Below are 12909 nucleotides of genomic sequence, written 5' to 3'. Positions count from 1 at the left end.
ACACTAATCCATAACACAATTTACACAGAGAGCATATGCACTTTAGCAGTGGTAAAGTGCCCAGAGTCCTAAAACCAACACACACAGGTCAGGGAAAAATAGGAGGAAAAAGCGAAAAGTTTGGGGCTAACCCTGCAAAAAGGGCCATTTCCAACATCTTCCCAATAGCAACTCACAAACCCTATTTTGCAAGTCGGTTTTAGGTTTCCGACTGGCATAGGGTTTGTACATACAACCCTTTAAGCGATCGCAAACGTCCAGATTTTCCGTTTGTGACTGCTAAGAACGATTGTGCATCTGGCCCCTAATTTCGGTTAACGACTTTAAAAGCAACATCAGCACAGTAAACATTATAGTTTTAATTTATTCCTACTAAGCAACGTTTCAAGCAACTAAGATTTAGGACCAAAAAGACTTCGATAGAAATGCAATTATAAACATTTTACATAAAAATCTTGCATACAGTACAAATGTAATAAAATACTTTAGTGTGTTGAAAAGTACGAATTAATACAACACATTTTTTCCGTCTTTTAACTAAAAAGAGCATCAACAATAGTGGAGAGCTGTCGCCAGAAATAATAATAGTGGTCCCCACAATATTAGAATAATCAAGTACAGTAAGTGTTAATAACTGGAACAGTAACAGAGGCCTGCATTCAAGACTACTCTGAACTTCAGACACAGTTACAGTTAGATGCCACTTTGGATACAGTCTTGGTACGAATTGGCCATGTTGATTCAAGATATTTAGAAATGGAAAAAAACAATAACCGGCCTAGTATCAGACCTACAAATTCTCAGAGCCATTTTATATTACTGAATTCCCAGTGGTCTGCAAAAGAGCACAGGCCATGGCCTACGTTGTCTTGCGTACAATGGGTAGAAGAATAAGAGATGTTCATCAGTCTCCCTGCACGCAGGGTATAGCACGCAACCTGCTAGTGGGTGCCTCCATTTACCAGTGAAGGTTGCAAGCTGTAAAGTTCCCAGTCTGAATCTTATGTAAATGTAAATGGTGGAAGGGGGAAATTTACTCGAGGGGGCAATTTACTCGAGGAACATCTCATATTTCGGTGCAAGCTGTAGCTCTGAGAAATGGTCAGTCAATCTACAGTGATACAATGATTGAGTTATTTTCATCCTTTCATTTTCCAAAAGACCAGCTTCACCAATGTAATGGAAGAAGAAGTGATGATGTAGGATGTTTCCAAAAGGTAGACCCAGATAATGTAGGGCCTGTTTAATGTTCTCCAGCCATGGTAGTGACACTACTCTTTCTTAAATACCAAGGATGTCCTTGAGCACTATCCTATATGGTTTCAGCTTGTCGGTTATCCATATCCTCAGCCAATGCCAAATGGGGTTGGGCCTGACTTTGGCAGTAATTAGTTGCATATCAAGATCTATTTTAAAAAGGACTATAGTTGTACGTTGGGGAAGTTTTAACGCAGCCCTCAAAAATTTATTCTCAGCGACTCCCAAAGGCTCTACATGAATATGACCCCAAAGTTCAGAACCATATACTGTGGCAGCCACTGCTTGGGCTCTCCAAACTTCCAGAAAAAGTGACACCGGGACCAATAGAAGTATTCTTTGTAGTCTGAAGTGATTAGCTTTAGACCACTGTCACCAGTTCTCTGCGCTGTCTTGTTTGGCAATGGCTTTTTGTGGGCATTCTGAAAGCTTCTCTGGGAATGCATTCTGCCTAATGCTGACCATTGGCTTTGTAACTTACATTTGCTTGCTTTCTGTTCACTGGGCTGATTTGTTTTAGGCTGTCTTGCTTGAGTTTGTCTTTCCGGTGCAGCATCTCTTGTTTACTGCTGTAGCCTTCCAAGTGCTAATTTTCTATAGACAGGCCTTAAAACTTTGTTCTTGTCTTGCCACATTTGTTGTGCATTGAAAGACAGAGATCAAATATCATGCTTTGTCTTTAGAGAGAGCTTGATGTTTTCTTTTCTTTCTATGACTTTAAAGTGAGAGAATTTATATGATATTGCTAGTAAAACAAAAGGCTTCTATCTAGCACAAAACAGAACTTTTCTATGCTCAGAATATATCAGAATTAAGTACAAATTAAGTTTATTTTTTGTAATTCTGAAGCGTGGTGGAAACAAATATTTGAATACAGTACCAACACATCAGTGCACTAGGTGATGACATTTTCACACATTATCATTTGTGTGCAGTAAATGTTTGTCTGTGCACATGTAATAGTCATTTAAATTAAAAATGGGTTACTGTATTGGCAGTGCGCTACCACACCATGCATACTCCGCAGTACCCCACTCTACACCAGTTCACTGTACAACACTACTCCACTGTATGCCACTCCACTCTGACACTCTGTGCCCCTCCACTCTATACCACTGCATTCTACGACACTGCACTCCACTCTAGGACATGCCTCTCCATACTAAGACGCTCCACTCAGCTCTACGGCTTGCCACTGCAAGACTCTCTATGCCTCTCCACTCTACTCTAAGCCCGTCCACTCTAAGCTACCCCAATCTACCCCACTTCACTCCAATCAACCCCACTCCACTCATCTACCCCAATCTATCCCACTCCAATCTACCCTTTCCCACTCCAATCCACCGCAATCCATTCCACTCTACTCCAATCTACCCCACACCATCTACCCCAATCCACACAATATACCACAAGCTACCCCAGTGCACCCTAGTCTAACCAACTCCAATCTACCCCACTCCACTACATTCTGCCTCATCCACTCCGATCTACCCCAGTCTAACCCACTCTATTCCAATCTACCCCATTCTACTGACTCCACCCCAATCTACCCCATTCAATCTACCCTGCTCCTACCTACCCCATTCCAATCAACCCCACTCAAATCGTCTCCAATCTACCCCACCCTACTCCAATCTATCCCAATCGACGCCACTCAAGACTGCCACAATCTACCCCCTCCAATTTACCACAGTCTATCCCACTCCACTCTGACCCAGTCTATTCCATTCCACTGCCCCACAATTTACCCACTCCAATCTCCCCAACTCCAATCTACCCCACTCTACCCTACACAACTCCAATCTAACCCACTCAACCCCAATCTACCCCACCCTTGTGTACTCCACTCCAATCTCCCTATCCCAATCTACCCCACCCCAGTCTACCCCATTCCAATCTATCCCAACCTACCACACTCCACTCTATACCAATCTAGAACACTCCACTCCAGTCTACCCCACTACACTCAACTCTACCCGCCACTCTAGCCGAATCAACTCAACTGCACTCCAATGAACCCACTCCAGTCTACCCCAATCCACCCTACTCCAATCTTCCCTAGTCCACCCCAGTCTAACCCATGCCACTCCAATCTGCCCCACTCCAGTCTACCAGTGGTGGCTGGTAGGGAACAGTGTCAGGGGAGGGTGGGAGGAAGGTAGGAAAAAATTAAGAGAGCAAAGCAAACTTACCTGGTGATTGCTGTTGCCAGCCGCCACCTCTCCTCGGAGCAGGAACCAGGAAGCTCCCTTTCTCCCCTGACCCCTCACAACGCTGAGTTAAGCAGCGTTGTGATTGGTCTGAGCGCGGTGACTCGGCGCTCAGACGGGGACATGGAGGCTGATCATGTTCTCTACTACGGCTGCATAATACACCCTGTGGAGAAAATGCAAGGTGCTCATGACTGTTTTTCATCTGCACTTAAGGTGCAGCCACTACTCCTCTTCCGTCCTCGACGTCAGGGGAGGCCTCCCAGCCCTGAACCTGGCTGCACTACAGTGCAACTGCAGTACTAAAAATAAAATGATAATAATGGACGTTACGTTATTTTCATTTTATTTTTACTTTGCACAGCTTTAAAACAGTAGGGCGACGCTCCTCCACCTTAGCGGAGGAGCTGCCCCTGCAATCTACTCAATTCTACTCCAGTCTACCCCACTCAAGCCCAATCTACCCGACTTCACTCTACCCCTCCAATCTACCTCACTCAAATCTACCCCACTCCATTCTACCCAACTTCACTCTACCACTCCATACTATCCCACTCCATTCCACCCTAATTTGCCCCACTCAACTCCATTTATAATCTAACCCACTCCAATCTACACCATTCTACCCCAGTCCACCCACTTTAAATTAATCTACCCCACTCCATTCCAATCTACCACACCAATCCACCCAATTTACCCCACTTTACCTGACTCCATTCCACTGTAGCCCAATCCACCCACTCCACTCCAATGTACCCTGCTCCACTCTACCCCAATCTACTCCATTTTACTGTACCTCACTCAAATCTACCCCAACCCACTCTAATCTACCCCACTCCTCTCTAATTTGCCTCAGTCCCAACTCCAATCTAGTGCACTCCAATCCAATCTGTCCCAGTCTACCCCATTCCAATCTGCCCCACTCCACCCCACTCCCCCTCTCCAATCTAGCTAACGACCATCTACTCCACCCCACTCAACTCCATCCTACCCCATGCAACTCCAATCTACCACACTTTACTTCACTACAGTATACCCCACTCTACCTCAATCTGCCTTACTCCACTTTACCCCAATCTTCCCCTCTCCAGTCTACATCAGTCCACCCCACACCACTAACTATTAGCTGTGCTGAACAGCTGCCACACTGGTGTATATGGCTACAACACATTACCAAAGCCAGTTGCTCCTGCATAGACGAGACCTATTGGCTTTGTCAGTGCCTGTTTTGTTCTAGGAGCTTCAGCCGAATGAAATGCCCTCAATGAGCCCCCAAGACTAGTGGGGCTTGAGGGGTCGTGGATTCATTCGCATGTGCTTGACCTTCAGTCTCGTTTCTGCCCCTCGTGTATTATTTCAATGGAAAGAGAAGTCGGTTGTTGAATGATGTTTTAATAAAGGTTGCCGTGCAGACTCAAAATGAATGTTGACTGCAAGTGGAAGCTGAGCTGTAGCACACCACTGCCATGTTCAAAGTTGTGATTCTCTCTCCCGTGGAACAAAGATACCTATAATGAGTCCCTCTAAGGACGGAGGGTGGGAAGAGGGACTCCTGGTAAAAGGGACTTGCCACCCAACTAATAAGTGTTGTGCAGTGAAAATATGATTTCAATTCTGTGCGAATGTAGTCTATTACTTTAATATCATTGTTGCCAGTTTTCACTGTAGGAATGAGTCTCGACTTGACAAACATGCACAAAAGCTTAATAAAAATGAAAACCTTTATTAGTATAAATTGTGTTCCCTTGCTGTGTTTTAATATTGAAAGTGTATCGCCAAAGAGCTCCAACCTAGTCCAATGTCTTGAAAATATGTGACCTGACTACACTGGAAGTATTACCCCAGTATCTTACAATTAGCATGCCTTTTAGTGCCTCAGGTTACATATCCGGGGAAAGGAAGGGGTTGTGACCACATGCTTCCCTTATTCTTATACCAGTGTAAAAACAGTGCTGTGAATGCTGAACCTGTTTTATCAAATTCCTGAAAACTGCAATCACAGTATAACACCTAAAATGGGACCTTTTTGTTCCAATCACTACAAAAATAAAATGTTATAAAAGAAATCTTCTGTCATCACAGTTATGCGTGTTGCACAACCAGGTCACTGAGTATTGTCATCAGCAGAACCACAAAAGCAGTTGATCATTGTTATTTCAGTAAATTTGAAGTCAAATGGATAAACTGCCTACCGTTGAATGCTGATGCCCTCACTGCTAAATTTGGCCCTTAGATCTTTGACGGGGTTTTTGGGCAACATAAGTGCTGGGTAAAGAACCGAGAGCATCATATATTCCATGAGAAAAAAACCTTGGTGGTAATCAGTTTTAGATTTATATTACGTGTTTGCTGTACCCCGTTGCATTGACCAAAGATGGACAATGCGGGCTTAAGTGACTAGTGCACTTTTTTGTACTTTTCATAATAAGAATAGCTACCAAATGCACATTATGAGAAGTGGACAATTTGAGTAATGCATACATTTTTTTTTCCATTGCCGGCTGACCAATTGGCTGTTCATTGAATGTTTCCCCATGTACTTTCCTCCTGTGAAAGGGATAGTAGTATATTTGGTTGTTCTTCAATTACTTTTACAACTAAATGATAACCTCGTTCATTTCAGCACTATGACGCGTGGATTGTTCGCATTGCTCTCAGCAGGGAATGTGAAACACAACGCTGCACATGTAGCACGTTTACGTCATATAGAGGGGTATAACTATGCTCACAACAACATGTTTAATCCCATTTGTATGTCAGACATATGAAACCCAAAAGTGCATCGCAGATAGAGATTGCACATACACCAACACAACACTATTATGCCATATAGTTGGGTATCGCTGTACAGACACATCTATAATCACATGAACAGCATCTAACAGTACAAACTATACAGCAAGTTTCACATAGAAACAGCATAAATATACTATGTTGGTGGGTGTGTGACACAACACAGCACGCACTACTCAACACCAAAACACATTTAAACTTAACTCGAAACATACATCAACAAAGGTCAAATGTGCAATGAATTGCCTTTAATGCCACCTAATAGCATTTGTCACCAGCTTTTTACACAGATAAATCTGTCAGACAGTGAACATATGTTCAGAACAAGATGATCCATAAGGTATTTGGCACTCTCCTACAGTCTCACAAAAGACCAAGAACTTACACTCACAAGTCATTAAAGTTGACACAGTTGCCTAAAAGAGGTTTGCTCAGACTCCCATCTTCTTACAGCACATCTCAACACCCTGAACCAGACTCCGGTCTTGTCACCTTTGTAAAGCCATTTCCAGAGTACTAAAAGCGCTGAGATCACATACCAGTGGTAAATTGCGCACTTTGCAAATGTCAAGAACAGTGGAATTTTTTTATCAATGTGCCCTTGCTTGAGCTGTTGTTGCTTAATGTACTTGTTCATTGATGGGCGGTCCTATTACTTCCCTGTTGGAGTAGTACCCAGATTGTTTACAAGTATTGGAATGTCTCAATTAGCCTTTCATTGGTTTGGCCTTAGATATTTTCTTTTGGATATTGCATGTTCAGGGTGTCTTGCTCCATTTCTAATCTCACGTAGTCCAGTACAAGATGGCTGTTTCACATGTGCTTGCCTAATCACTTTCTGAATGTAACCAAGATTAGTAAGCCACATTTGTAGTTGTGTTTTAAGCCAATACAAAAATTTCCTTTTCACTATCTAAACCTGAATTTGTATGTTTTTCATCATTCTCTTCATGATGGTTCCCATTTTGACATTGAGTTACAATGTAACATTTCTGCTGTTTTTCATTTTGCAGTTGACCCACAAATTACTTGAAATATGAAAGAGAATGATGGAGAACTGTGCACAGACGATGAGGCTCAAATGGAAAATTGTATGTTGCAAAAGAAAATCCACGCTGAAGATAAACCATTTCCTTGTACATTGTGTGGCAAAAGCTTCACTTTGAAGGCCCATCTGTTGAATCATCAAAGGACTCATGGTGGGGAAAGGCAGTTTTCCTGTCCAGATTGTGGCGAGTGCTTTAGTGCGAAGAGGAAGCTTCTAAGACACCACCAGCTTGTTCACTCCGGCGAGCAGGCATTTCCATGTACTGAGTGTAAAAAGGTCTTCTGTCAGAAGAACCGCCTAGTTTTGCACATGAGAATACACACCGGAGAGAAACCATACACCTGCTCGTATTGTGAAAAGAGTTTCAATCAGAAGGGCAATTTCCAGCGGCATGAGAGAACACACGTAGACAATCTACAAAGCGAAAAAAGTTTCATCTGCACACAGTGTGGTGAGAGTTTTAGCTTCAAGTCCAATCTTCTTAGTCACCAGAGAGATCACTGGCACGTTGATCCTGAGAGTGACCCGGCTCTAACCTATAAACCATTTTCCTGCACAAAGTGTGACCGCAGCTTTTGTCTAATGTCAGAACTTTTAAATCACCAGATAACCCACCCAAATGCTAATCATGACAGTGAAATTACTGAATCCCAGACACAGTTTTCTTGTACACGATGTGACAAGAGCTTTAGTTTACAGTCAAAATTTATAAATCACCTGAGGACCCATAGGAAAGAGATCCCCGAGACAGAAGACATAACTCCAAACCCAGGTTCATTTTTTTGCACCCACTGTGAAAAGAGCTTTAGTCGAAAGTCCCAACTTTTAAATCACCAGGCACTACACAAGAATGGTGAATTTAACAGTAAAATTACTGAAACTCAGGCACGGTTTTCCTGTACACAGTGTAACAAGAGATTTAGTTTACAATCAAAATTTAAAAGACATCAGCGAATCCATATGCCCGATGACCCTGGAAGTGAAATGGCAGTAATCCAAAAGCTGTTTCCCTGTATGCAGTGTGAGCAGGGCTTTCGTCTAAAATCAGACCTTTTAAATCACCAGCGAACACATTTGAATGCTAGCCCTAATAATGAAATAGCACCAGCTCAGACACTGTTTTCCTGCACACAGTGTGACAAGAACTTTAGTTTACAGTCAAAATTTATAAGTCACCAGAGAATCCATAGGCCACCTGACCCAGACAGTGACCTGTCACCAAGGCAAAAACTATTTTCCTGTGCGCAGTGTGAGCAGGAATTTAGTCTAAAGTCAGAACTTTTAAATCACCAGAAAACACACTCAAATGCTGAACCTAACAGTGAAATGAATGAAACACAGTCACTGTTTTCCTGTACACAGTGTGACAAGAGCTTCAGTTTGCAATCAAAATTTATAAGTCACCAAAGAATCCATAGGCCCCTTGACACAGATATTGACCCGACTCCAAGCCAAAAGTTATTTTCCTGCATGCAGTGTGAGCAGAAATTTAGTCTAAGATCAGAACTTTTAAATCACCAGAGAACACACTTGAATGCTGATCCTAACTGTGAAATGACTGAAACCCAGGAACTGTTTTCCTGTACACAGTGTGACAAGAGCTTTAGTTTGCAGTCAAAATTTATAAGTCACCAGAGAATCCATAGGCCCGCTAACCCCAACAGTGACTCTGCACAAAGCCTGAACCTCTTTTCCTGTGTCCAGTGTGAGCAGAAATTTAGTCTAAGGTCACAACTTTTCAAACACCAGAAAACACACACAAAATCTGCCCCTAACAGTGAGGTGACACCAATTCAGACACTGTTTTCTTGTACACAGTGTGACAAGAGATTTAGTTTACAGTCAAAGTTTATAAATCACCAGAGAACTCACAGAAAAGCTATCCCTGAGACAAGCATCAAAACATTTATCCAGAGTTCACTGTCTGTCCCACAGTGCGAGACAAATGTTTTTCTAACCTCAGAACTTTTAAATCACCAGAGAACACACCCGAATGCTAACCCTGACATTGAACTGACACCAGCCCAGACACTTTTTGCCTGCACAAAGTGTGATAAGAGCTTTACTCTGCAATCAAAGTTTATAAGTCACCAAAGAAGCCACAGAACCGCTGACCTGAGTCCCCCTACACTAAGCCAAAATCCAGTTTCCTGTGTGCAGCGTAAAGAGAGCTTTAGTCTAAGGTCAGATCATTTTAATCACGAGGCAACACACCTAAATGCTAACAATAACAGGGAAATATCACCAGTTCAGACATTGTTTTCCTGCACACAGTGTGACAAGAGCTTTAGTTCACAGTTAAAATTTGTAAATCACCAGAGAACTCACAGAAAATCTATCCCTGAGGTAGGCAGCAGGACCCAGAGTTCATTTTCTTGCACACAGTGTAAGGAGAGTTTTATCCTGAAGTCGGACCTTTTAAATCATCAGAAAGTCCACCAACATGCTAAGAATGAGACAAACTCAGCACTAACTCAGAGACTGTTTCACTGTGCACATTGTGATAAGAGCTTTAGCCTAAAGTCAGATCTTCGAAGCCACCAGAGAATACATAGTAAAATTAACCCGAAGACTGGTCTCCTAACACGACCCCAGAAACGTTTTTTCTGCACTCAGTGTGATAAAAGCTATCGTCTAAAATCAGATTTTTTAGCGCACCAGAAAATACACATGTGTGCTGATCTTGATAATGAGCTTAAGTCATCAATCGAGAAACCATTTACTTGCAAGATATGTGGTAAGAGCTTTCATCTAAAGCGAGTACTTCAAGCACATTATAATGTCCACACTAGACCCTATGCCTGTGGTGTGTGTGGAAAGACGTTTAGTCAGAAGTCGCAGCTTGTAAAGCATCGGGTCAACCAGAGATGTACTCACCAGCCTAAAGACAATAACTCTGAGATGGAGAGAAGCTTGCCTGAAAACTTCAATATGCAACATGTACCAGCTTCTAAACCAAAGGTCAAGAGTGTAAATAAAGAAGCGTATGACAATTTAGAAAAAGAGGATGGAGGTAGGTGGGGCACAATGGAGAAAAAACAGCCCACAAGTAAAATCTATTCTGAAGTAACAGCCAAAAACAATGTTAATAGGAATGTGGAGAGGGAGATATTGGAGGCACCTAACGTTACTTCCCGGCCTGTTGTCCTAAAAGCTGCTACATTTATCTTTAAGTCTACTGCTACTACGTATCCTCCGGCATCACCACTAACAATTAAGGAAGAGATTACTACTTTGTCTATTTCCGCTCCCCCATCTGCGGTTCCAGCAATAGGCAAGGAACAGCCTATCAAGACACCTCCTCTTTCTCCTTTATCAGTCTCGCCACCAACAGTCAAGGAAGAAACCATAAAGACTCCCATCCCAACTCCTCCATTAACACCTTTGCCAACTGTCAAGGAAGAGACTTCCAAGACACCACCCATGTCTCCATTTTTGGGACCTCCATTAACAGTCAAGGAGGAGACTACCAGGACAACTATTCAGACTTCTTTATTGGTCCCTCCACCAGCACCTAAGGAGGAAACTATCAGGGCGCCTTTCCCAACTCCTCCTTCGACACCTCTGCCAACAGCAAAGGAAAAGACTACAAAGACACCTATCCTAGCTACTCCCATGGCACCTCCACTTACGGTAAAGGAAGAGACTAACAGAACACTGAGTCCAGGTCCTCCATCTGCACCTCTGCCAACAGTCAAGGCTGAACCTACAGATATACCTATCCCATCAAATCTTCATCAGCACCTCTACTAAAAAGCAAGGAATACACAAATATGTCCTCTATCTGAACACTTGTTATGTAGATAGTGAAAATTGCGACAAACAACAAGTCCTGTCACAGTCTAAAGTAAACTCCAGAGGAAGTGTGGTCTAAATGTATGTAGATGAGGAGGCAAAGGCTAAAAACAAATGTATTTTCTTTTAATGAGCACTCGCCAAAATTTTTTGAAATGTTTCTATTCCATGTTCTTCAGGTGACTTGTTAGCCTTTTCCCTTTTCAGAAGATATACCAGTGTCTGCCTAAAAGAGAGCCTTTTACATAGGAATACTCTGCTGATGTCCATGGAGAAAGAAGCATTGGCACTGCTAATTGATGTGATATTTGTATGTGAAACTGTTGTCCTTACCAATGTTTGCTGCTGTCCTGGGATTTGAGCTCAGAGAAAATCATCTGAAAAAGTGGATGGTACAGAAAAAAGGGTTGCTTTCTTTCTATTGCATACATTTTTCAGACGCGTTAATCAGGACACGTTCCCAGTCTACTTTCACTGACTATAACAATTTTCTTCATGCATACTAATGGAGGCAAAAGACACCCCTAAACAGCCAATAGAAAAACTGTGAGATTGAAATACTCAAATATGTGGCTGACATTGTCTCTAGCCAGGGTTGACTTTTCTGGAGCAAAAGAAGCCAAAGGCTGAAGAAGGCTAGCTCAAACCCTTGAAGTAAGTTTAGTATACAGTATGGTTCCCATTAATGCTGCAACCACCTCCATATAAAACCTAAAAAAGGAGGATTTGTTCTGAGAAACCATGTTTTTGATGGTTGTTTAGAGAGGCGGTTGTAGAGCAAGAATATTTGTTGCACATAGTAGGTGACAGTTTGCCCATGCAAGTTAGATATATGGTTTGCCCTGTGGCAGTCTAACATTGTAAAAATCCTTGCATTGTTCCTGCAAATCTCCTGTAAGTGGACAAACAAAGTTGATGTCCTTCAACCTAACTTGGGAGATGTTCCTGTCAGTAAGGCATGATTAGCTTCTTCGATCTTGTGAGAAATTTACTCCATGGACTTTGATGGACTCATCATATTCGAAAACCCGGGCCCAGATTTAGTAGGAACTTGTGATGTCCTTATATGATGTAATTAGTCACAAGGCAACGTAAGTCCTTATTTAGGATTTACGAAGCTATGCAAAGCACCTTTGTGTGGCTTCGAAAGCAAAGGTGCTTTGGTGCTTTGGGAAAACGTTCCATAAGTGGAGCATGGGCGTTCCCATGCATCCATCCAGGGATTTGAGTCCATTTCCAGACTTACTAAGACTTGAAAATCTGGCAATGCTTCAAAATGATACTCCTTTCCCAGTGAGGTACAGCACAGAGAAATATATTTATTTCTCCCCATTATTTCCCTTTTGCACAGAAATGTAATGATTGTTTTTGTGCATGTAGTTGTTCTTTCCAGCAAAAAAAAAAATCTGCATATTGCAGGTACCATGGCACAATTGTGCCTGTTTAGGCGCTAGGCAGCACACAGTGCACCAGTGCTAGGAGACAAAAGGAATGTGCATATCTTTGCAAAATACTTTGTAAAGAAGAAGGTAACCCACACTTCACTATGTTTTACACCATTCTGTTTTGGGTGAACAGATAAACAAAACTTAATATGTTTATCAAGGCGATTATTTGCGCCAATTTTATTTTTCAAATTTTGTGGAAAAGTTATACGTGTACAGAGAAATCACACTGTCATTTACATAATAACCAACCAAGTTTGAGGTGATTTTAACTACACAAAACATAAATTTAAACACATAAACAATATGAAAACAGTGAGAGAAAAAAGTTTTTTGTTTACAACAAGGTGAACATATATCA

The 12909-nt window shown here is 42.1% G+C and overlaps 1 protein-coding gene across 2 annotated transcripts in view; it reads left to right on the top strand.

Annotated features, from left to right (window-relative positions):
• Positions 1-12659, top strand: part of LOC147659521 (uncharacterized) — an 83406-nt gene extending 70747 nt beyond the window's left edge. For both annotated transcript variants that reach the window (XM_086951681.1, XM_086951680.1), the window contains exon 2: positions 7274-12659. In XM_086951681.1, coding sequence (XP_086807807.1) covers positions 7297-11061 — 3765 coding nt within the window. In that variant the 5' untranslated portion in view covers positions 7274-7296 and the 3' untranslated portion in view covers positions 11062-12659. The remainder of the gene's footprint in view (positions 1-7273) is intronic.
• Positions 12660-12909: the final 250 nt, after the last annotated feature.

Source organism: Lissotriton vulgaris, unplaced genomic scaffold (assembly GCF_964263255.1).
Source record: "Lissotriton vulgaris unplaced genomic scaffold, aLisVul1.2 SCAFFOLD_428, whole genome shotgun sequence".
In the NCBI taxonomy this organism is placed as follows: Eukaryota; Metazoa; Chordata; class Amphibia; order Caudata; family Salamandridae; genus Lissotriton; species Lissotriton vulgaris.
The sequence above is the reverse complement of the archived record's forward strand: the minus strand, read 5'-3'. Positions and strand labels throughout refer to the sequence as shown.